This window comes from Gekko japonicus, unplaced genomic scaffold, assembly GCF_001447785.1.
Source record: "Gekko japonicus isolate JY-2015 unplaced genomic scaffold, Gekko_japonicus_V1.1 scaffold647, whole genome shotgun sequence".
Lineage (NCBI taxonomy): Eukaryota > Metazoa > Chordata > Lepidosauria > Squamata > Gekkonidae > Gekko > Gekko japonicus.
In genome coordinates this window covers 748,994-775,125 of record NW_015167072.1, presented here as the reverse complement: position 1 = coordinate 775,125, position 26,132 = coordinate 748,994, and the positions used below count along the sequence as shown (strand labels likewise).

At 43.1% G+C, this 26,132-nt stretch overlaps 1 protein-coding gene across 1 annotated transcript; it reads left to right on the top strand.

Annotated features, from left to right (window-relative positions):
* Positions 1 to 7,722: 7,722 nt before the first annotated feature.
* On the top strand, positions 7,723 to 20,839 carry LOC107111694 (probable E3 ubiquitin-protein ligase makorin-1). Its single transcript, XM_015412700.1, has 8 exons — positions 7,723 to 7,813; positions 12,466 to 12,585; positions 14,130 to 14,455; positions 14,982 to 15,085; positions 16,349 to 16,554; positions 19,070 to 19,180; positions 19,361 to 19,505; positions 19,932 to 20,839. Exons 1-8 carry the CDS (start codon positions 7,737 to 7,739, stop codon positions 20,073 to 20,075), a joined length of 1,233 nt encoding a protein of 410 aa, XP_015268186.1. The 5' UTR covers positions 7,723 to 7,736; the 3' UTR covers positions 20,076 to 20,839.
* Positions 20,840 to 26,132: the final 5,293 nt, after the last annotated feature.

The window sequence follows — 26,132 nt, the reverse complement described above, 5'->3', positions numbered from 1 at the left end:
CCAGAAGGGATCCTCGCCTAGGGTGCAAAATAAGCTGGGGCCGGACCTGTCTCTGTGTGTGTCTGTATACTGGGGGGGGGGGCTGCACAATCACAACTCTCCTAATAACAACCAGTGTTCCCTCTTAGCTGAGTTGGATGTAAGTTAGCTCACAGTTTTTTAGTCTCTGGCTCACACATTTTTGTCTTAGGTCAGGAAGGATGGCTCCAGAGCAAACTAATTTATGCACTAGCCAAATGGCTCAGCTTAGAGGAAGCAAAGGCTGGTGTAACCAAACTACAGACTGTTGTTTGTTGTACTTGCAGTCACACAAAAGGCTGGGGTAACCACAAGTACAACAAACAACAGTCTGAGCCTGAAGAACTCTTTATGAGGGGTAGGGCTGGACCAGTGAGGCGCCTAGCATTCTTTTCCACTTTCCTTTTGTGGGATTTTTTGTTGAGTGTTTGTGTGTGCAAGGCGGGTATAAGTGGCATCTTTGCTACTAGAAACTCTTTTCAGAAAGTTCTCAGCATGACACTCCAGATTTGGACAAGCAAGACCACTCTCCCTTAAGCCACCTCCCCAGCAGGCATAAAGGTGCTGACGCCAAGGGAGAGGTGTGTGGGCGTGTCGCTTCTGGTTCTTAGCAAGCAAACGCAAAGCAAGGAAGCAGGGCTCTTGCCCAGCAAATGAAACTCAGAGGTGGAGGACTGCTAGCACCTGCCTTTATCTACCTCTTATAGCTCACCCTTACACACTCCTTGCCTTATACCGTGAAAAAAACTTTGTTGGTCTTGAAGGGGCCACTGGACTCAAACTTTGTTCTGCTGCTGCAGACCAACACGGCTACCCCACCTGAATCTACACTCCCTGCCAGTCCGCCTGACTTTTAATTCTGTCGTGGACCCACGCTTCGGGTATGCGGGCTCACAAGCTAAGCCCTACCACCACCACCAAAGGAGCATTGACTCTGGAAGCTTAAACAACCCTGAAAATCTTGTTGGTCTCTAAGGCACTTCTGGACTCAAATCTAGCTCTTCTACACTTCAGACCAAGGCAGCAACCCACAGAACCCCTCCCCCAGCTGCACTCTCCAGGGCTTGCTACTTCGCCTCAAGCACCTTCGGCACCCTTCCCTCGTTCTCTCCCCCCACCCACCTCCGCCATCTACTTCCAGGCGCCCAGCAACCCCTCCATCGTCCCACGTGGTGGGAGCCCCCTCCCTCCGAGAAGTGCAAAAGGGGGGGGAAACGGTGCGCCACACACAGCGTCCCTCAGAGTGGCTCTGAGGAGGAGGAGGAGGGGCAGGGGCGGTGGCCTGCCTATGTGGGGTGCCTTTTCTGAGGGAGCTTCTCTGCGCCCCCTAATGTCTGCGCCCCTAAGTGGCTGCCGAGGTTGGCCCATCCATCATGGTGAATTCCTCTACTCTGAGGATAAATGGAAACATGTGAAGCTGGCAGGACCACCCCTCAAATCTAAAAAGCCAGGTTATGAAGGACAGATGGAAAGACAGACGAGGCATCCCCAGTTTCAATGGGGGATTCTCAAAATAACCCTATGGCTGCTTAGTGGGCACCCCAGCCAAACACCACAAGGAAGGGAAGCATGCCCACAACACTCCCAGCCACCCCCCACGCCTAAACACATTGATCCTGGCACTCCGCCACACAGGAGTCACTGGGAAAAGTGTGGAAATGTTTCCACAGTGTGGCCTGGAAACAGGGGCTCATGATTGGAGTGGGTGAAACTAGGCACAGCTGCTTTCTGGTGCTGGGCTGGTAGGTGCCAGAGGGGGGTGTACCATGTATTTGGGGCAGCAGGAGCAGCAGGGAGTTGGGATGTGGAAGGGGAGGATGCTTCCCCACCAGTCTCTGAACCACTGCTGTCAGAGTCCTCTCCAAAGACTTTCAGCAACTTCTGGCATCTGGACATTGCTTAAGTATCTACTTCCTCTTAGGATGTATAAACTCTTGTTGAAATTTGAGACAGAGAAAGATTAGGCTGAAAGAATTTATGATAAAATGGGCTAAAAAATTGGATATAATATACAAATGGAACAATGGGAAAATATGTGGATGAAGGGTCTTAAATTTACATTAAGTTCCAGTCTGAAAGAGAATTTTTATAAAATGATGTATTGTTGGTATGTCTCCAGAAAAATTGGCTAAAATGTACAAAAATATTTCAAATAGATGTTATAAATGTGAACAGCATGAAGGGACATTTTATCACTTATAGTGGACATGTAACAAGCCAAAAATTTCTGGATACAAATACATTCATATATCCAGAAGATTTAAAGATTAATGTACAACTGAAACAAGATGCCTTTTTGTTGGGATTAATGGACACACAGTTTGAAAATACATATGGAACTTTGTTTTTGTATATGACAGTGGTGGCAAGACTATTATATGCACATAAATGGAAAACTTCATCAATATCTACAATGGAGGAATGCCTGGTGAAGATGATAAAACTTGCTGCGATGGCCAAACTTACTTCTTTGATTAGGGAAAAGAAATTATCCATTTTTACTGCCAACTAGAAACCCCTTATAGACTTTTTGCACAAAAAGAAAAAAATGAACTGATGATTTGCAGTTTTGAAGACTAGGGGAGTAAAATAGATTATAGGAAAAAAGAGGTTTCTTTGGTAATTATAGAGTAAGAGTGAATCATGCAGCTATATTTCTAATGGTCATAGACAAAATCAGTAATTTTTCATTTCTATTTTTATAATCTTTAAAAAAATGTTTCCTTTTTAATTATTTTTCTTTTTACTTTTCTGTTTTATATTTTGCTCAAAAAATTCAATTAAAATTATTTACAAAATCCCAGCAACAGAGAGCAGATCACAAGCAGAAAGCAAAGCAATGACTCTGCTCTGCTAGCTCCATGCCCTTCACTCGATTCACCAACCAACATACATGATGGAGGGAGTAGAGCTGCCGAATATAGCCTTCTGAGCCCATAGAGCAGAATGGGAACTCTGTGATTGGCAGCTGGCAGTGCCTGTTAAGGCTTGGAGGGCTCAAACTAGTGTTTCCAAGGCTGGAGAATCCCCCCCCCCCCCCGTTACCTTGGAATTTTGTAAACAGTTTAATTGATCAGTGCCAGTCTTCATCTGTTCACAAACTGCCATAAACAGTACTAAACATTTGTGAAAGTTCATGGTGGCAGAGCTCCCACAAACTTAGGTTTGTGAAACAGGAACCAGCTAAAATTAGTCACAAACTTTCGTTCATGAGACAGTACATGCCTATCCCTAACTGTTTACACACTGTGGTATGCCCGCGTTAGGTTTGCACTGAATTCTCAGGCTGAATTATCAAAATAGCTTTTTAAGTGATGTTATGTTTCTTTGTAAGAATACAGTGTAAGGTGTTATATGTGGTTTGTTTAAACCCATAGGATAATGGAGGAAGCCAGACTAATTAGAACAGAACTATGGACAAAAACATCCAGAGGTATGCTTGGACAGAGAGGCAAATAGATAAGAAAACAGAACTTAAGAAGTTAATCATAATTGGCATTCAATTAGTACATTAATTCATACTAGGCCCTGTTGCGTATGCACCCAACCTGCTGTGACAGGTTGGTTACTTGAAGACATAGGTACTGGTACCATAAGTGCTTGCTTCTAGTGTGGGTTTAGCCTTGATTATCTCTCTCTCTCGCACGCGCACACCCCCCCCAACCTACATTAAATGTTGCTCAAAATGCAAGATGAAATGATACAATTAGGTATCATCTGATCTCTGCATAAACACTCAAGTGCCTCATCTATATACTGTTAGTCACGTGTGGCCTCCATCTGCAAATACGTAAATCTGCAGATCAAGGCCAAATAGAGGCTAAAGAGATTTTTCAACAAACTTAGGAGATTCCCCAGGTTTGTAGAAAAATCTGAAATGATTAAATCCCGCCCATTTAAAAAAATAAAATAAAAAAAGTCTATCCATGCACAGATAACACTCTTAATTTTCTTCTGCAGCAGTGATTGGCAACTGTGGCAAAGCCTGGTGGTGGACACTGGGACCTGCTCCGGGCCTGGCTGCAGCACATACTGGGAGCTGCTCCAGCCTCAACTACAGTGTCAGAGCTTGATGTTAGACACAGGGAGCCATTTTGGGTCCAGCTGCAGTGTCAACAGATGCTGGAGCTACTCAGGGCCTGGGTGCAGCCACAATATACATCAAGAGTTGCTCTGGGCTCGACTGTGGTATCAGCGGATGCCAGGAGCTGCTTGGGGTCTGGCTGCGGCAGCAGTGCATGTTGGCAGCTGCTCCAGGTTCGGCCACAGCACGGGTAGACACTAGGAACCACTTAGGGTCTGGCAGTGGACGTCAGGAACCACTCTGAGCTTGGAGCAGTTCCCAGGCATTGCTGCCACAACTGGGCTTCAAGGTGAGAAGTTTGGCCTGCACCCCCCCCATGAGTTTCATGGCCCCCCACTTGTAATATGCACACTCCACTTCTCTAATGGGTGGGTTCTCTTAGGAGAAGATGAGGAAAGTTTTGTAGAATTTCTTTTACTATCCCATGTCAGAACCCCAGAAAGGGTGATCTTGCACCTTCAGCCCACTCCTACAGTGACTGTCTCCTCCTCATTACTGAAGTAAGCAGTGACTCATGAAAGTTCATCCTTATACGACAATTGAACCCTAAATCCTATAGAACCAATACAATTAGGCAGGGGCGGCTTCAGGAAGAAATTCACAGGCTTTTCTACTCCCTTTCATTCAACATTTTCTTAGTCTAAAGTCCTGCATAACAGCTGCCTTAATGCTGACCCATCCACAAACATTTGCAAGTATTACTTAATTTCTAAAAACCATGCCAGGGTGCAAGTACGCCCGGAAGTCTGGTCTCTAATCTTGAATTGGGCTGTGATTGTTTTCTCTGACTGATGAAGACTTTAAAGGCTAAGGTCCAGTACTGAGTAAATATTGGGGGCGGGGTGGGCTAAACCCTGTTCTCAAGGAAAGTGCAAAATAAGTACCTTCTTGGGCTAGGGCCTTGGCACAGTGATAGTGTTTTGCATCTGTCCCCTCCATCTCCAGTTAAAAGATCAATTAGTCCAGGTATTGCTAAGTGTTTCTTTAAAGGGAGCTACTTCTGAATAATTAAAAGTAACCTGAGCCCCACCCTTACAGGGAAGTTGCAAAGCTTTGGTCTGTTCTAGGAACATAACAAGGATTAGGAAGATCCAGGTGGGGTAGCCGTGCTGGTCTGAAGCAGCAGAACAAAGTTTGAGTCCGGTGGCACCTTTAAGACCAACAAGGTTTAATTCTAGGTATGAGATTTTGTGTGTATGTACACTTCTTCAGTTACAATGAAATGGAAATAGAAATAACAGTCATACATATAGAGGATGGGTAGTAAATAGGCATACAGAATCATGAAGGTGTTTTTAACAGATTAAAAGAATAATAAGATTAGTATATGTGGCTATCATGTTTCAGTTCAGCTGGGGAGGACCAATAATAACATAGGTAATAAAGGTAAAGGTTCCCTTGCTCGAAAGCCAGTCGAATCCAACTCTAGGGTTGCGGTGCTCATCTTCGTTTCAAAGCCGAAGAGCCAGCGCTGTCCAAAGACGTTTCCGTGGTCATGTGGCCGGCATGACTAAACACTGAGTTGCACAGAACGCTGTTACCTTCCCACCGAAGTGGTACCTATTCATCTACTTGCAATTTCTTGCTTTCGAACTGCTAGGTTGGCAGGAGCTGGAACTAGAGATGGGAGCTCACTCTGTCATGCGGCACCCAGGTCTCGAACTGCTGAACTACCGACCTTCCACAGCCTGCAGTTCAGCGTCTTAACCACTTGAGCCACCGCAGCTCCTAACATAGGTAATAAACATGTCAAAATTGGAGATTGATTTATCCTTAATTGTGGAATGGAGAGTGTCTGTCTCCTTTCAAGCATGAAGGCAACCTTACAGCAACTTTTTCTCTGAAGTGGGGCAATTGGATTAGGATTAGGAAGAGTACAGGTTAAACAGAAATATTTAGCTGCTTACAATGAATATTGTCCTTTAAAACAACAGCACCAGAGATTCCTAAAGTTATGCATTCTCACTTTAAGCATCCCTGCATTGCTCACAACCAGGTCACAGGAGATAAAAGTAATTTAAGCATGACAAAGGGGACATTGCTCCTGAAAAAAGGAATCTAATTAGAGGACTTGGTGATGGGCAGACCTGGAAGGGGCAGATGAAAGGAATTCGGTGCACTATCATTTAAAGCGCACTAGAAGCATCTTTTTTTTAAATTCTCCTATTATAAAAAGAGTCTTTAAAAAAGAAAGTTGTCACTTCAGGTTAAGAAGCCTGTTGAACTAAAACAACAAGCGGAACACCCACCCCACCCCACCCCACCCCACCCCACCCAGCCAGAAGCCCTAGAGCTGAAACATGCTCTTATTCCTAGGGAATGCAATCTGCAGCCCTTTGATTGGGGATTATGAATTTAATTTGGTTCTGTCCTGAGGAGGATCACAGCAGTAGTCACAGGAACCTGCCACGCTCCTGCCGTTGCACAGGACTGTTCCTATACAGGAGAGTTTCTGGCTTGTAGTGCTAAATTCCTGTGGGGTAGCCTTTGCAGCAAAAATTGTGTCATTTTGAAGGCTAACCAATCAATTGGTCTCTATGTAGATTCTCATTTAATGAAAAACGAAGCCAGGTATTCTTACAGGAATTTCCACTTCTCACCTTCCTTGACCTATTTAAAACTAATGAGATTACAAGCGACAGGAAGTGATGCTTTCAGCTGATTGTCATCGTTTATTCTGAGGCACTAACCAGGGGGCACTTCTATTGTTCTAGACGGTTGTTGCTCTCCCTCCTCCAGTGAAAGTCCCACGAAAGCTTCCGAGTTCTTTTTGTCTGGCTGGATGATGAAGAGTGCAAAAGAACTCCCAAAGTTGCACATTATTTTGTGATAGTTTGGTTGGTCCCAAATGAAAGCTTTTTGTTTAGAATCAGCAAACAAACACGGCAACTTGCATTTTTTTAAACTAAGGGTGCACCCCTGCTTCTTCCTTGTTTGTTTATTGCTTATTTTAAATTACATTTTTGTTTATCTGCACCCCTTGTGTGTAACGACCCTGACAAAACCACATCTGAAATATGCCGAGATCCAAGTTCTTTTGCCGCCCACTTCCACCTTTAATTTCCCTTACATTTTCGTCTTTACAGCATCTGAAGAAGTTAGCTCTGACTCAGGAAAGCTTATGATGGCATGCAAGTAGGTTGTTAAGCCTTTAATAAAGTGTTGCCGTACTTCTGTTTCACGTTGTTATCCGGAACACGCTTCCCGGGGAGTCAACTCGTAAGAACTTCGTTGGCCTTCTGTCGGCATAAATACATTTAGGAGTGACCTGGTCGTGTGCAAATCCAATTCCCCTCCTCTGCACTGCGTTAACTTTTGCTGTTCAGTCTTCCGCGGAATCAGCCGAAGGTTCTGAGAGCCGTCCGAGGAACACCGGAAACGGAGGGATTACTGTTGCCCGACAGGCAGGCAGGCAGGCAGTCTCCCCCCGCCCCCGTGGAGACGGTGGGCGGAGAGCCCCTCTCGTTTCAAATTCAAACCTCTCCATTCGGCGGCCTGATGGGGAGTTGGGTGTGCCCGCCTCCCCCTCGCCAATAGGCTCCGCGGCCCAAAACCACTCCCCTCCCATAAATACTCCTGGAGGGAGGGAAGTCCAACTACGTGTGTTCTGGGTCCGAGGCTGGCTGCGGGGGAGATGGAGCCGGGAGTGTTCGTGGGGGAAAGCGGTCGCCACACCGCCCGGGGGTCCGCCTCCAGCAGGGTCCCGTGCAGGTATGCCGCCTGGGGGCCTGGGAGGGGGGGGGGCTCTGTCTCTAAGGCTGGCTTCGGAGGCCGTCCGGACCGCGGCTCCTCGGCTCAGAGAGTCCGGGGCATCCGGCCCCCACCTTGTGTGCTCTGGTAATAGTGCCGCTCGACAGCGGAAGAGTCTTTCTGTTCCCACGTCCCCCGTCCCCCCCTTCAGCGGTGACTTACGCGCCACTAAATCACTCCTAGCCGGGGCTGGGAGGTGGAAGTCGGGGCGGGGTGTGTGTGTGTGTGATTTATTTCTCGGTGGAGACTCGCGTTCCAGCGGCAGGGGAAGTTTTGCGGCTTCTCTTTGGGTTGATCGTTCGGCCTAGAGCTTGTAGGACGCTAGCGGCTGTTTGCTTGTCATGCAAGTTCTGGAGGGCCTCGAATACAGGCTTTGAGACAATAAAACACGGCTGAGTGACCCGTAGTTCTCCCTGGTGCTCGGAGGAGGTGGACTTCTCCAGCCAACTTCGCACGTAGTGTTTACGAGAGGCCGGGGATTCGAATGCGTTGCAGAGAGGCGGGGCGATAAACTGTGGGCTGGTTGGGCGGGATCTTTTGCCGGGCTCCGGGCAAATACTGCCAGATCGTCTTCTTTCTCTCCTACGTGTGAAAGGACAGGAAAAAGCTGTTAGCAATGCTACATTCACTTTTAAATGGAATCAGAATGTGGAATGGAGTCCAGTAGCACCTTTGAAACCTTTTTGGGGCTATAAGTTTTCCGGAGTCAAAACTCCCTTTCTCAGAATGTGAAGTGTGACTTGAATGTGGCTAAACTTTTTTTTGGGGGGTGGGGCGGTGGCCTGTAACTATTGTGCAGGTAATTTCCCCCTGTTCTTCCATTCTCTTCGGGAAGAGACAGACTTTGTGATAGAGTCTCCCGCTGGAGAAACGCAGCCCCTTGGGGCAGGCTTGTATCAGGCAAAGGACTGACTGGTAACATTAGTGGACAGAAACAAACGAACTCTTCCACGAAATGTAAATAATTTCAAGTACTGTATGCCTGATATTGGCTAATAAGAAGAAGAAATTGTAAATTCTTATGTTCGTCCATGCAAAATCCATAAAAACAAGAACAAACTCTGTGAAAACAGCTTTTAATAGGGCCAACTAAATGGACACAGAACACAGCAAACTTTTGAGCTCACTGAAACTCATCACCAGCCTGGATGTTACAAAATATGAAAAAGACAGAGGTGTGGGAAACAGGTTTTTCAGGTTGTGAGATTGTGCCCTGATCTTAGGGAAGGCCTATTTTTTTCTGCAATTGTATGTGCATTTTCAAGAACTTTAATGATCACTTCATACTCCTTAGTGGTTACTACTATTCATGTACTTTCCCACCATCCAGCTAATGTGGGAGGAGGCCCATCCATCCTCTAAAGGCTATCCGGTCAACCCCCCTACAACTGTTTCTCTGGGTGTTAAATAAACCAGATTTACTAGGGTCATAAAGTGCAAGGCTAGAGACTGGGGGTGATGAATGGTATAAGGGACTACTCTAAATCCTGGAGCCAAGATCTATCCTTTGTCTGAGGATGTAGTCAGTTCAGTCATGTCCCAGTTGAATGTAGGACCCTGGAGAGATATTCCAGGGAGGCAGATATATGCAGAGTGATGGGATACCCATTCCAATATCTCTTCCTTGTTTCTCTTTTAGCACCTGAATGAATTTATTTTTCCCTTTAATTGCACTGGTCTGGCTACTGCTCCCCATATGCTCTGAAGAAGCATGACAGGGCTAGCCTTGAGGTAAAGCAAGGCTTGCAGACTCCACTGGGTAGAATTTTCAGCAATAAAAATGAATGTATTGCCAAAAAAAAATCCAAATGCTACCTATACATGTAGAAGAAAGAATATTGACAGAGTGGCAAAGACAGATAAATAAATTTATTTGGAATGGCAAGAAACCATGAATAAATTTTAAAATACTCCCAAGATGAGAAAAGGAGAGGAGAGTTAGCAGTTCCAAATATAAGATTATATTATCAAGTGGCAGGTCTGGTCTGGATTATGGATTGGATTAAAGAAATTAAGTTCACAGCCAGGTGTTAAATAGAAAATTGGTATAAAATGTTTTTCAGATGGTATATTACTCCCAAGAGAAATTGAGAAAGTAAACAAAAACTACAAGAGAAAATGTTGGAAATGTCAAGATATAGATGGAACTTTTTACCATATGTGGTGGACTTTTGGAAGGAAATACATGGAAAAATGCAGAATATATTAAAATTTAAATTCCCTATGAAAGCTAAGAATTTTGGAAGAGATATTTGAATATATAGTGACAGCGAGTAGAATAATCTACACAGCAAAATGGAAACCAGAGGTCTGTCTAAGCTTAGAAGAATGGGAAAATAAACTTGCCAATTATGCAGTAATCAAGGACTGAGGGAGGCTTAGCCAATCACAATATGCTGTAGACCCAGTCACATTAGAGCTTGCTAAAGGAGCTCCCTAGTCACCAGAATCTAAGCGCGATAGCATACATCAAAATTTGTATAAGAACTAGCATTTTGAAATATGGCTTGCAGCACTTCATGCTTGTGAAGAAACTAACCTGATGAAGGACACGCAAACGGATAATTTGTCTTAATTTGTTTCTGTAACTAGTAACTTTGTATGTACTGCTAAGCTTTATGTCTTATACAGTAGTGATATTGTTGTAATCTTGTTAATAATTGAATTCTACGCATAACATATAAAAACTAACAAATATTGTTTAATTGTACACGGTGATTTACTGTTTTACTGGCTATTATACACCGTGGTCCTGTTGTTGTAGTAAATTATGCAGTAATGGCAAAATTAACAATTTATTTGAGAAACAGATCACATGTTAAGTTTGAGGAGAGATGGAGTGTTTATTATGTAAGCAGGAGACAAACTTAGAATGAGAAACAGTTTAAAAATGTATATAAATGTATTGCAATACATATAAGTGTATTACAGTGTAGAAATAGAATGAGAATAAGTTTTGAATATAAATGTATAAGAAAGTGCATTCTTTTTAAAAGAGTTTTATTAGTTTTTCAAAAGAAAAAGAAAATACAACAACTACAAAGAGAGAAAGACTAACATACAACAAATATGGAGTCTGTTCTCATTGTATCTACTTAAATTTTGCATAGATAGAATCATTCTGTTATGCACCTAGTTCAGTTTAACATATTAGCACATAGAGCTTATGTTTTAAATATTATGTAACACATTTTGCGAGATAGTCCTCAATCCAAGATTCGGAACAAAATACCTTTTTATTTTTTATTGTGAGATATATAATAGACTTTAAACTTTGGTATGTTAAAAGCTATAGCTAGTATGTAGAAATGATGAAATATGTAACATAGAATATGTAGTAATAATGAAATTAATAATATAGTTACAAAATAGATCAGTTACGAAATTTAAAAAGTTTGAAATAAGGACTATTGTATTTTATAGAAAATGTCTTATAGAGAGCCAGTTTGGTGTAGTGGTTAATCTGGGAGAACTGGGTTTGATTCCCCACTCCTCCACTTGCACCTGGCTGGATGGCCTTGGGCAAGCCGTAGCTCTGATAAGAGCTGTTCTTGAAAAAGAGCAGTTTCTGTCAAGAGCTCCCTCAGCCCCACCTACCTCACAGGGTGTCTGTTGTGGGGAGGGGAGGGGAAAGCAGTTTGTAAGCCGCTCTGAGACACTTTTGGGTAGTGAAGGGCGGGGTATAAATCCAATCTCCTCTTCTCTTCTTCTTCTTCTTATGAAGGGAATGTTGGGGCGAAACAATCTCTGTTCTATATACCCTGTAATGTATAAATAACCTTTGATTTCTATAATTTGTTATATAATCCTTCTTTTCCTTTTATATCATCTTGTTTTTTAAAATTAAAAATTAAAAATCTTCTGAGATGTATTAGTCTTTAAAGAGCCATGAGGGTTTCTGGTTGTTTCACCTTAATTGTCAGGCAAGAGCTCTCTCGTGCACCTTGGTTAGTTAAGTGCGGAGGAGGGGTGTGGATCATGGTTAGCAGTGTAATATCTTTGGTACCTACCATTACATTTTATGGTACACATGGCCTGGCCAAACAAAGTGACATTTATGTCAGATCCGGCCCTTGTAACAGATGAGTTTGACATCTCTGTTCTTACCGCTATGTCACAATGGCTCTCTGGTTTTCAGTGGCACTTGTGAAACTGGACTAAGTACAATGCTCATGTGGCTTGTTAAGGAGGGGTTTAAGCTACAACCTGCGAGTGTGTAACTTCTGTAGCATAGGGTAGGTCAACACGTGTTTTAAAAGATGAAGTTGCTTGTTTAAGAAAGCATCCAGGAATATTTTCAAGGGCATATTTAGATACTTGCTCTTAATGTGATTATCTCAGTGATTTCTGGCCACGTAAGGCTGCTGATCTTATTTGGATGGGCTACAATAGAGGTAGAAAACTATACAATTATTCCATAAGTGATAGTACAGTATGGCACAGTGGGCACCCTCATGTTAATGTCTTTCCTTTTTGTGGGGAATGACATACAGTATATTCAGTTCCCAAAAAACACACCAATCCTAGTGGTCCCTATACTAGGGTGGTATTTTGGTTCTCAGATTATACTGATTGGGTATGGTTAGTAAATTCAGCTTTTGCTTTGTATTCAGGAACTTTGCCCGTGGAGCCTGCAGATGGGGACAGAACTGTCGATTTTCCCATGACAGGAAGATGACTCAGATCTGTAGGTATTTCCAGAATGGGTTCTGTGGCTATGGAGACCGTTGCAGGTAAACAAAAACCTATATTTTTCTTTCCATGCTCTGCTCTTTGCTTACTAGATAAAAAAAAATGGATGCTTAACAAAATGATCAATTGTTTCAGATATTTGTCTTGTTTCCCCTTTTTTTGAAGGAAAGTGGGATTCCAGGGAGTCTAATAAAAAACTATCAGATTGATATTTTACATGGATTCAAATCTTCTCATTTTATTCCATGTATAGATTAAACCCTTGACTTAGATGCACCAGAAAATTTCTACGGACAGATTTCCAACCATGGGATGCAGCTTTACTTTTCTCATCCCACTGCATCCCGAATTGCTGCTTGGGAAGGGATTCTGGATTGCAATTCTGGGGGTGGGATATGGAGCAGAGGCAAGAAAGTGACACTCTGTGGTTGGACTTCTTTCCATCTGCAATAATACTCTGGTGGCTCCAGTCCTACATGTGTGCAACAGCACTGTGTGTTATGTCCATATCATGGGAGTGAGAACAGTGGCTAGATAAATAACACCTAGTGGCTTTGTATTTGAGGAGAACAAGCGACTTTCCAGCCTTAAATCACAGTGAATCACAGTAAATACAAAATTTTCTTCTGGTTCCTCTTCTATAGTATTAAGGTCATAAGAGAGTCTAATAATCTCAAAAGTGTGTGTGTGTTGTTGTTTTTTTACATTGGATATTATAGTTAAGTTGGTTGGATGGGGAGGTAGTGAGAAATTTTGGTAGGGAGGAGAACCATTGTGAAATTCAGTAATGGGACTGCTGAGCTCCAGGGCTTAATCAGGAACGTCTTGAGCGTCTTTCTGAATTTTAGCAGTCCTATGCAATAGTACTGATTTGAGGTTTGGGTACAAAATTGCTGTATTGTGCAGTGTAGGATGTGGGTTTTTAACAACTCCTCCCTGTGCTATGTACAACTTTTTGGCAGGGGTTGTTTACCTCGTGGGGTACATCCCCTAATGCTGTCTTGCTTCATGTCAGGATCATTTCCATTATCAGGGGGACTGAGCAGGCCAATCAACCCACCCACACACCCTGATACTGAGCTTCTAGGAAGCAATGCACATGCTTATTTACTTCATTTATACCTTGTCTTCCCGATGGGAGCTTGAAGTGGCTTCGTTCATTCTTCTGTCCTCCATTTTATCCTCACAATAACCCTCTGAAGGTAGGTTAGGCTAAGTGACTGTCCCAAGGTCACACGGCGACTTAAACCTGGTCTTCCAGATATTCCAACACTAACTGCCACACTACAAAGATCCTTTGCCTTGGGCTGTTCAGGGGCACTTTTCTTTCTAAATTTCCTAGAATGCAGGATCTTCTGCTTTGTTTGTAGATGACCCATTTCATTGCCCTACTGAGTGGCATGGAAGCAGTCAAGTTCACTATTCATCATGATGCTTAGCTCTGAAGCTCTGGTTTAGACTAAAAAGACTAGCTAGTCACTGATGATCTCGCACGGTGAGGTAATGGAGTTAGATTTTTACAGGGTGGAAGCAACATTCGTTTGCTGTGCTTTGAATGAAATTCCATCAATATTCAATCTCTTAGCTACCAGCATATCTCGGAAGCACCAACCTTGAGCAGATGTGGCTCAGAGTCTGCCTTCCATGGATTACAGGGAGGTGTGATTTCAGTGAACCGCCGGGGCTCAGAGCCAGCCATCTTGCCAGAGTCTTCTGTAAGGAGCTGGGGAGGGGGAGCCCGGCGTGGCTCTGAACCAGCTGTCTCGAGTGTGGCGCAGCTACAGTGGAACTCTGGAAGTCTGAGCCTGTCACTTGACGAGGAAGATGAAGACAAGGAAACAGTGATCACTACATGCCATCCACCTAACTGGGCTCTCAGCAAAGAATTTGTCCCCAAGCAGACCCCTTCTGGTAAGTTCCTTGTTGTACTAGTGCTGGAAGACTGGTGTGTGGTGGCTGGCACTCTTTTTGCAGTTCTTATTGTGGGGGGGGGGGCAGCATTACCAAGCATGTGGGAGAGGCACATTGTCTTTCTACTACAGTTGAGTTTGAGAACATTAGAGATGGTATTTATTGGACTTGACACATTCTGGTTCTCCTGTGAGCTAAGAAACTGCTTTGATTAGCCTTTTCCCTCTAACCACTTTCTCTGCTTAATCTAACTTTGATTGGTGATCCACAGTCCTCATATAAAAATGTCTTGGTGTGCTAAAACAATAGGATTTTAACTCATCAGTGTATTCTAATGCAGCCAAGAAGTCTACTCAACCTTCCTCTCATCCATTTTAAGCACATTTTGAGGCCTCTGTAGTCACATGGGAGTGATCGTAATTGTCACTAGCTTCTGCATGTCTAGAATAAGGGCCATTTCTTTGTGCTATGTTGGATAGACTGGTATCAGTTATCCATCCTGCTTAGCTGTCTCTCTGCTGGTCAGGCTCTCGGCCCCATGAACATAAAGTGGACACCGCATCCCTAGAGACAGAAGATGCAGCTACTAAGGAGTCACCTACTGCTTCTGTGGTCATACAGGAGCCAAAGGTAGGTTGGACATTTGGAGCATATGTATGTGGCAAATTGATACAGTCCTTCATTGTGTTGGTAAATCACTTTGGGCACCCTAACCAGGTGGTGTTAAGATTTGGATAGTGGAGAGGTCAGAAGTCTATTTGTTGGGTTTTTGGTGTTCTTTTTCTGAAAGCACTGGGAGCTGTGGAATGAGGCAACAAATGATACAAGACATTGAGGTCCTTGCCATTCTCTTCATGGTATAACTCCTAGTCCCCCTTGATTTGGTCCCCTTGATTTGATCCCCCCAATTGTTTATTTTCCCAGTAATTTTACCACATAGGATAATAAATCAACAAACTCCATGAAAGCCTACCACCACCCTCTCTCTCCACATAGCTCATCAACAAGAGAAGAAAGTAAGAGCTACGCACACTTGCACGGCTAAGAGTAGAAATTTGAAAGGGGAGGGGAGTGAGAAGGAGGAGAGGTGAGAGGCAGTAATATGGATCCTGCTAAAAAAGGAGTGGGCATCACTGCTCAAAGAGATGTAAGCAATCTTGCCAGATAGAAGTGAAGATCTCAGGAGGTTCTCTTCTGTTGTATGCAGTTTTCTCTCTTATACAAAGATTGAATGTATCATTGACCCAGGTTGCCAGAAATGTGTGTCAAATCAATGGATGTAAGTGCATTTTGCCATTGGGACAAGTGGATTGAGGTATTTAGTTCCAAGTTCCACTGGGAATGAGTTAGAATCTAGATAATATTTTATGTTTCTTAAAAAGTTGTATATAAGTGATGGTTTGTCTAGAGAGAATTTTGGAGTAGAGAAAGCTGTGTGTGTGAATCCTGAGGCTGCAGAAGTCTTAGAACCTAAAGAAGAGATTGGTCTGTGTTTTAACTGGACATATTGCCAACTAGCTATGACTGAGAGATTGGATTCTGTGCACAGATTGTTGAAAGGTTTGAAATTAACATTTGGTCCAGTCAACTGAGATAAGGAATACTAGACCATTAGACACCCAGTGCTTCAAAAACCAACCCCCCCCCCAACAAGCAACTTCCTTGTTCCTGTCTTAATCTTATGATTTTCCCAGATGATTAGATCCTTGCATGTGAATGGGGCAAAGGCCAACTTAAATTCTTTAACAAATTTAAGAAATCGGTTCTCTGACAAGCTATATATCCTGCTGCATGATGTAAAAATTTGAAGCTGCCCCAGTCCAGCGTTTCCTAGAGTTTTTAATAACAGACCCAGTGGTAAAGTACTAAATGAGTGTAATGTTTTGTTCTTAGGCAGCCAGTGGTTCAGGAGCTGCAGCAGCAACAGCAGTAGAGAAGAGTGAGGATGTGGTATGTGGCATCTGCATGGACAAAGTCTACGAGAAGACTTTACCTGAGGAGCGTTTATTTGGTATTCTTCCTAACTGCAGCCATGCCTATTGTGTGGGTTGCATCCGGAAGTGGCGGAAGAGTCGGGACTTTCAGAATGCAGTGATAAAGTAAGCACGTCATGATAACAACTTGTCTCATGCTACTGGGTGGTTTTTCAGGGTGCTGTCTGAATTGTGTACATATGTGGCCAATGGCATCCTGGTAGGAAACAACCTATTCTCTGGAGATTCTGGGACCCTTGTGATAGTTCTTCTGTAGTATTAAGAACATTTCCTGTGCATTAGTTACATATAGCTCCTGTTTCTCGTGCCCTGAGCTCCTTGGAGCTGAGTATTCATGTAATGGTTAAAAGCCAGTTCCTTGGTCCTGTCTATCGGTCTCTGCAGTGACCAGTAAATGAAACCCCGGGCAGGACTATGCAGATAAGAGCAGGCTCAGTTCTCCAAGGTTTCCTTTAAATTCTGGGGAACATGAGTTGCAATCAATAAAGTGGCTGAAAGACAAGCAAAACCTGCCCTGAAAAATGGGGTTATAAGGTACAGTTCCCACAGGGATAAATCCAAGTGTTATATTTGAGAATATTATATATAGGCATAAGCCTCCTTCAAGAAAGAACCCTATGGATAGGTGTGTGGGTGGAAATAAGTGTCCCTGAAGTACATGGCCACCTCTCCACTTGCTTCTTTCTACCTTTCTGCTAGTAAATAGACATGGCTTTTTGCTAGTTAATCCCAGGTTCCAGGTCACTATGGTGCCAAGAAATTTCATTGTCAGCAAGTTTAATTCTAAATAAAGTGATTTTAAAGCCATGGAAAAAACACATTCTTCCCCATTTAGGGGGATTGAAATATATGAAATACTTTCATATCAAAGCTAGAACTTTATTGATTGAACATATATTGTGTCATTTATAACTTATTGACATATTTATGACATTTAAATGTTTAAATGTCTTTACAAAAAAAATTGCAACTGTTACCTAGTAGCTGAGAGAAAATTGCACCCTAGGCTATCATAATACATGTATCTTAATTTTTGCCATCTGAGAAGTAGGGGGAAAATATAAGTTGAAGGTAGTACATAAAGTAGTATTTGGACAGAAACACTTTCATACAGTCACAACAGGTAGATTACCTCAATAGTTTAATTTTGACGTAACATTGAGAGAATGAAATTTTAATGCATTATCATTAAACACAGTATAGCATATTAATTGTTGCCAAAATTGTTTAAACAAAAATATTCTTGAAAATGTAATGTCTACATAACATAAAATTATAATTTGATACTATAGATTATCTCTCATTTCACTCATTGAAAAATCATTATTCCTTTTCAGTGCTCCCCCCAATTTCCCAAGTTTTCCATTAGAAAAATTGAGAAACGTCACAGACTTTATAATGGTATACACTTGGAATGACTGAAATACTTTAACACAAGGTTTCTCTTGCTTAAAAAGAGTAAATATTTCATAGGCTTTTTAAATTGCTCCCTAAAATGTCCCTTTTTTCCATTGGAAAATTTGAAAAAGACCAAGGTCTGCTGTCTAATCCTGAATATGCAACAAAGGGCTGTATGGAGCTGTTTACTATAGCATCTCTGAGAGAGTTGCAGCAACAATTCTGCCAAGCCCCCACACTGGCTGTTCTAGCAGGTCCAGTGTGGACACTGGTTTCAGCTATAAGGAGGTCAATGATTCATAAGCCTGGTCTGTATATTGTATCTGTATGAAAAGTCACATCTGTTACAGCTGTGGTGATAAGTTACCAAAACACAGAATGTGGTGAAAATTTTTGTGCAAATGGGCCTCAAAATGTAATTCAACTTGATGAGCAAAGATAGATATTGCGTGATAGAACCTGAGAGATACGTTCTCCTAGATACGTTATTATGCTTGCTTCAAGGGTTCTGGTGGGACCCTTAAAAATGCTGCTGTTTTAAGAGTTTTATACTCACAAAGAGAATTCATTGCACCTTATGTCTTGTATATGCCTTGTATGTACATCACTGTTCTTGAAAAAGATTGTATTTGATAGGGGTAAATTACTAGAGTCCTGTGGGACTAGTGATTGTGAAACTGACAAGGTGCTGTTTGAAAGTGTAAACCTGCACTTTGATGGATAGTTTTGGTGAACCTGTTTGGTAATACTTGACACTAATATTTATATAATAGTATAGACAAATTTAAAAAATAAAAAGCACAAAATAGACATAGTGACATAGCACTAGTGACATAGCAAAAGCAGCAATGCAAGGGGGGAGGAGGAGAGGGGTGGGACAATGGAATGTTGAATCCTTTGCAAGTTCTCATGGGTTCCCCACTTGTTCATATAAAATACCAGAACTCTTTTGCAACTTTGCATACAAGTGATTCAAGGACATCCCTGATTTGTCATACTGTGAGTGAAGCAATTGTGAGTCTTGGTGTGATGTGTTCTTGCTGATAAGGCAGCTAGTTCCAACTTGCAGCTTTGGGGACACTGATCTTGATTTCTTTCTACCTTGAAGGTAGAAGGCAGCTGGTAGCTAGGCAGTATGATGGCTCCAGAGGCCACATAAATTGTGAATTTTACCCCACAGTCATATGAATTGCGAATTACTCATCCCAATATCTGTTCTTAGGGGCTGTCCAGAGTGCAGAGTCACTTCAAGTTACTTTATTCCTAATAAGTATTGGGTCTCTGATACAGATGAGAAAGAAAAACTGATTGAGACTTTCAAGGCACGGACTGGGTAAGAAACAGACTCTTCAGAAAAGTCACCTGAACGCTCTCTTTCTGTTACTGTATAGATCTTAATTCGCTGCCATTAAGCTTCTGTAACTAGAGTTTTGAACTAACACCATAGATCTTGCAGAAACAACCCAGTTACCAGTTTCCAGGCTAATCTTAATAATTTTGTTCATTCTTCTAGCAAAATAAGATGCAAATTCTTTGTCAGAGGCAATGGTCACTGCCCCTTTAAGTCAGAGTGCATTTATCTTCATGAGCTTCCGGGAGGCCAAGTCCCCATGCCTCGCCCACGACAAAGACCTGATCGGCGGAGACGGAGGCCCATCGTAAGTAAAACTACTTTTATCTTCATTTCCTGATGAACCGTATAAGTTACCCCCAAAGAAAGATGTCATTCTTAGGGATGATCCAAGACCTTATGTCACTTAAAGATACTATATCTTAGGATTCAATGGAGTCCCACAGAATGTGACATAAAAATGTCGCCGTAGCTGACTGGCATTGTCACCCTCAACAATTCCTCTAGTTGTAGGACTGGCCCTTCACATTCCTATGCACAAACTTTGCTTTATCAGCAGCTAGATCCCTAGACTGTATTTCCTTCTTTAAATTGTGTATGGCAACTGAACTATTGCTACTCACCTAGTATACTTGGTTTCATTTGTTTGCCTTGCAAAATCTGTACAGACATGCAGCTGCTTGACACAGAATCTGTGCTGTGATTACAACAAATGTGTTTTATCATGTTCCAGATCTACAACCCATCTCCATCCGAAAGCTCTGATGAAGATGACAGCGACATATGCCTTGTCCAGTGGGCTCTCACCATTGCGCTGTTAGAGAGAGACTCAGATTTTTCCAACTTTCTGTTTTGGGATTCCAGCGATTCTGATTAGGTGATGATGACCAAATCATTGGAGGCTGCATAGGTGATTCTGGGAACAATCTCCATGACCTAAGAAATGGTGCCTAGGGAGAAAGGGTATAGAAAGATGTTTTGACTTTTAATAGGCTTAACTTTCGGTGGGTCTTGTAGTATTTCACTGGAAACCAGAAGTTGAGAGCATGTAGTGCAAAGACCCATTTCATACTGGGAATGCCTCCTGATTCACGGGAAAAATATTACCACTGTTGGCACATGACCTTCTACATATCACTGCCATTTTTCTATCCCTTGCATTGTCATTATCTTCCCATCTTTCTGTCTCCACACAGTTCACATCCTGGATTTCCTATCATGGGATCCGTCAAGAGTCTCCCAGTCATGTTTTCTAGAAGAGTTGCCAGGTTATTGTGCTCAGTCTTTATATACTCTTCAGAGGCAGAGTGTTCAGCTTTGCTCATGCTGCTGCTGTTATTTGTTTCCTCAGGAAGGCAGATTTGCTGAGCAGTGCTATTGTCTACATCAGGCAATGTCTCTTGCTGCTCTGTTAGCAGTGCTATCTGGTGTCTTTAGTAGGCTTAAGCCAGGGTGTAGTATGGGTGGTTTAAATGTAATATCTGAATTTTTTATTGATGCAGTGATTAGTATTGGAGGCTTCTAATTATCATTAATCCTTAATCCCCAGTCCTTAGGATCTGGGATCAGCAAGCCCCTATATGTATTTTTAACTCTAGAAGTATCTGGAGAACGTGAAATAAAATGAGCTTTAAAAATGTAGCCACACCAAGTCTCTTCTTGTTGATGACTAACTACAACTTGTGGTAAGATCCAATACCATTGGTTATGTTTAAGTAACAATATGGACACAAGTGTATTCAATTATCTTCTGTGTTCTGCAGTAGCTTTTAGTGTTGAAATGTTTGTGCCTTTCTTTTCGTCACAAGGAATTTCAACTTCAATAAGGGTAGTTATAAATTAGAACATTCAAATATTGTGGAATCTTTGAAACGCTTCTAAGGATGCCTTTGTAATCTTAAATCATACTGACCCAATTCTAGCGGTGGGGGGGATTAAATGCTTCCCCCCCCAAGGGAGCTGTTTTTTCAGTCTGTTGGGTAGTTCATTCCTTGTGGGCCAGTTGTGCTTCTAGTTCTGTTACAACCTGTCCACTAAGGATGGTCATGAACCAAGATAAGTAACAACTTGGACGCTATAAAACATGTCCTTAAATTGATATTTTGGGTGCTTTAAGAACATATATAGCAGATAACTACATTAATCACTTCCTTTAAATGCTGAAAACCCATTTCTACCTACAATTGCATATAGGTACAAGGTGTAATGCTGACAGCCAGAGAACAAACCTTGCTGTACTTAATAGTACTGTGCTCATAAAAACCTGGTGTAACTAATTGTAGAAGATTTTCAGTTGGTGCATGGTCAAGAGGAAGTGTTCCCAAGGAGAGACTTGAAAGTATGTTGGTAGCCTACCCTGGTTGGTAGAATCACCTGGTAGAATCAACTGGGTGAGGTGGTGCTTCTCTTTTTACAGAGAGCAGATTGCTTAAATCTATTTGTTAGCTTTTGGCACCGGTTACTTAATTTATTCTGACATTTTCTGCCTTCTCACCAACCCCTTACCCAAGGAGATGGCAAAAGACCTTATCTTTTAAGCATCTGTGTGACAGGTATGCTTCCTTAACCAATGAACACTAGATACCCATCCGTACTGTGGCCAGCCAATCTGGATGGCTGGAAGTGTTGGGCTGTTGCTGATGGAAAGGTGGGGTCAGTGCTAGCTGCTGGGGCCTTCAAAGCCTGGTGACAGACCAGCAGGGGTAGGCCAGGCCAGGCTGTTGAAGAGGCTGGGGGAAAGCTACAGGCTGCTCATAGCGAGGGAGGGCAGGAGGAGAAGGCCACAGGAGGAGGAGGCAGCAGCAGCACCACCAGAGGAGCTTCCCAGGACCCAGAAGGAATTTTAATCTAGGGAAGGTAGAACAGGGGGAGGTCTACACAGATTGGCAAGGTCTGAGGGCTTGACTATAGAGGTGATTGCTACTAAATCTACTGGCTGTTTGGGGGAACTGGGGACATCAGAAGGGTGGAAGGTGTGGAGGTTTGAGGGCTCCACGAGGGGCATTGGGCAGGGCCATTGTGTACAAGGACTGAGGGATGTGCCAAGGAGGAGCAGGTAGGGACCCACCCTGGTAATAAAGACAAGGAACCCGGTTTGATTCCATCCCTGAGGGTGACACCTACAGAGGGGTAAGGGAAGCTGTTATACTGGCTGATGGTTGTAATGCTGAATAGTTCTGCTGATCTAGGGCTGCTGAGCATCATTCTGGGGATATACTGAAGATGAGCTTCCAGCAGTATTCTGATAAGATTCTACTCCATTTCCATCACCCTGCAATTAGTTTGCTTTTCCAGAGTTTGATCACCAGATTGATATACAGAAACAATTCATGCAAGAATGAAATGACGAATAGGCCCTGTCTGCTTGCAGTAGTGTACATACAAGAAATGTCTGTAATGGATACAGTTCTGCTGTTTCCTACCTTGGACTGTTTCTTGTGTCATTCCTGTACCTTGACCACCAGTTCAGACAGAAAGTTACTTATATTTGGTCACTTATGGCAACCTTAGGTACAATCTGGCTTTGCATTCAGCTAATATCAAGGCTAGATTGTATTTAAGACTGACTATACAAGCTCAATAAGAATTTGTTGTTCCAACACAACCTGGTATGCCCCTCTTTATGACAGTCACAAAAGCACCTCTGCTTATATTCAGTGTTGCCACTCACTGCTTTGTAGCTTTCCATGTACAGTTAAATATAAGGTCAACATCCCAGCCAATCCTTTACCCTCCTTCTTCACTCATATGGTAATCTATAGATAGTAGTAGTGAATTCACGATGTACTTGTCAGTAGCTGTATAAGCTTTCTCCCAGAAGAAACTCGGTAACAACCTCTTCTGGTTTTCAAAGATTCTGTGGCTGCGGTCACACGCAACATTAGCCACGCAAGAGATATGGAAGACAAGCGGAGTTTCCGGTCGCGATCTCACCAGCACATCTGGGAAGCGTAGCGCTTCCGTGGCACAACTGAGGCTTCCTGCCAAAAAAGCGCAGCAAAAAACTAGTACCTTGGAGGTACTAGTTTCCGGAAACTGCGGGGCAAGGGCGGGCGTCTGATCGCGTTTCCGGTGGTATCCGGCGCCCGCCCATGTCCCCTTGCGGAAAAGGGTTTTTTTCCCCCACGTCTCCGTGGATGCGCACACGCACCCAACGGAGCATGCGCATTCGTAGTGTACACAAAAAAAGAAAACCAGTTCGCCGCGCCGCGCGCTTCTTCATTGCGCGCAGGCGTGTGTTGTGATCGGCACCTCTCCCTTGCCATGGAACCTCCACAGTACCTCCACAGAACCTCCACAGTAGGTCTGATCGCTTTACTGCATGTTAGTTTGCCCCGGGGCAAACAGCCACACTTCTCCTCTGCAGTTTCCTGCCCGTGTGGCAGGGGCCTATCTTTATTTAGTTCTGACTGACAACCAATCACAAAGCCACTTATCAGCCATTCAGTTGAGCAGGTAAGTATGGAAGGAATGTGGAAAACAAAACTGCATGGAAGGTGCTCAGAATCTCATCAAGAAGCTGTGTGCACAAGGGAAGAGGCTAGCAGCAGAAAATACACATACTAATTGAAGATAAATCTGTATCCACTTACTGTTGTGAGTTTGGTTCATGCTACACTGACTTATAAAAGGAGGTCCCAAAGGATGCTATACAACTCTCTTGTAGCCAAAGCATTTTTCTGAAACAGTGCATGAACTTTATATAGGGTGAAATCAGTGTATCCAGGCCCTGTTTAGTAGTCTACCTTTGGAATTAATCCCTTCAAGAGGGAGGACTTAAATTCCTTGCCTCTCAAACCATGAAGGCTAAAATTACTTTAAGCATCATGTGGCCTCTGGCATCACAAACTGACAGATCTTTGGCCTAGAGTGATTTTTCTCTCTTGCTCTTCAGTGTAGTAATATTTGTGGATATATTACAATAACTTCACATAAGGCAAGGTGAGGGGGCCAGGGTTAGTCTTCAGTGCTGAAATATGTAAAGCAAAAATTAAGTGGGAACCTATTCAAACTGGTCCTTTAGGCAGTGGCTAACTTGCTAGTATGACTCCTGAGAGTGGGGGGTGTCAGCTAGGCCTCTGGCTATACTAGCTGCCATGGGTGTGGGGGGGGGACTCTGGACTTTTGTTTCTGCTGTGGTTTCAGTCTTTCTTTATCTATGTAACCGAAGCCTTTGACCTTGAGTGTCTGGTGTACTTTTCTTCTGAGAATTATTGCCCGTTACTTTGGCGGGTTTCTACCTGGCCTCTGATTGGACCTGAGCCATCAGGGGACCCTCTTGAATAATGCAGGGGTGGAAAATGGCCAGTAAAATCAGTAAAAGTTTTTTCATCTTGGTCAGTAATTTGTCAGTTTTTTAAAAAATTGGTCAGTAAAGTCAGTATTTCTTTGATTTTTGTGAATGCAGTTTGTGTTTTTCTGTTTTCATTACTGCATTTTTGGGGAAACACGATGACTTCAGTTTAGTTATGAAGTACTTTAAGGACTTTGTTCCTAAGAGTAAAAATGATTTGGTGAAATCTTCCACAAAGTATAGAAACATAATTAACCTCTTAAAACATGAGACAATGAAAGTAGAGGTGATGGATATTGTGGGATTCAACATGGCACAGCTCATGCTAGAAGGAGTTGAGGAAGCAATGGAAGAAGAGGACAAGGGAAAAAATGCTTGTGGGTGCAGTGCAGAAAACTATTTAGAAACGAAAGAATTAGTGAATAACTTTATTTATTTATTTATTCAATTTATACCCCGCCCTCCCCACCATAGTGGGCTCAGGACAGCTTAAAAAGAGATTAAACATATAGGTAACAAATTATATACAATCTTAAAACAAAGAATAAAACTCTATATTATCATAAAGTGCTGGTAAGTGATCAGGTACTTATAGCAAAGCTTACAGAAGGCGGAACCAATACTAGTGTTGTAATCAGATGATCTATATTGGTGGTTGGCTCATCTCAGTCTCTATATTTAGGCAACAGCATAGGCTGTTGGTGGTAAGCCAAGGAACAGGGCACTGTCACTTCTCAGTTATTTGATGTTATTTGGTGCGGCTCCTTAGTCAAAGGTCTGGTGGAAGAGCTTCGTTTGGCAGGCCCTGTGGAACTGTAAAAGGTTCCGAGGGCCCTGATCTCTTCTGGGAGCTACCACTGAGAAGGCCTGTCCCTGGTTGTGGCCAGCCTGGCATCTTTAGGACCTGGGAGGCCAATCGATTTTGTGACCCTGAGCACAGTGCTCTCTGGAGCATGTGGGGAAAGGCATTATTTCAGGTATGTGGCCCCTGACCACAAAGGGCTTTAAAGGTGTAAGTACCAGCACCCTGAAGCAAATTCGGTATGCTATCGGCAGCCAGTACAGTATGCTATCGGCAGCTTTCAGCACAGGCTGGATGTTGTCCGGCATAGGGAGGCCCATCAGAAGCCTGGCTGCAGCATTTTGCACTAGGTGTAGCTTCTGGATTTGGGTCAAGGGCAGCCCCATGTAGAGAGCATTACAGTAGTCCAATCTCGAGGTGACCATCGCATGGATCACAGTCGCCAAGTCATTGCATTCGAGGAAGAGAACCAACTGCCTAATCAGCTGGAGGTGGTAGAAAGGATCTAGAATGGAAGTGGCATCCAAAAAGCTCTGTAGCGGAATTGCCACGGCCCTCTCAATTATTTTGCCAAAATAGGGCAGTCAGAAACCCATCACAGCCAGCTTTAATTAGCCATGATGGGCACGGGTCAAGGCAGCACGTGGTAGGGCATACAGTTAAGAGCAGTTTGTCAACTTCTTCCAGGCTGAGCGGACTGAAATAATCCATAACTTGACTAGAAGACGTGCATGGAGTCTCAAGTTCACTTACAGTCTCAACTGTGGTGGGGAGGTCACGGCAGAGTGGCAGGACTTTATCTGCAAAGTAGCTCTCAAAGGCCTCACAGCCAGTGTCCA

Coding starts and splice junctions, on each gene's coding strand:
- LOC107111694 (XM_015412700.1), top strand. CDS start 7,737: ATGGAGCCGGGAGTGTTCGTGGGGGAAAGCGGTCGCCACACCGCCCGG. Junction 16,555..19,069: donor TTTCAGAATGCAGTGATAAA/GTAAGCACGTCA, acceptor ATCTGTTCTTAG/GGGCTGTCCAGAGTGCAGAG. Junction 19,506..19,931: donor GGCGGAGACGGAGGCCCATC/GTAAGTAAAACT, acceptor ATCATGTTCCAG/ATCTACAACCCATCTCCATC.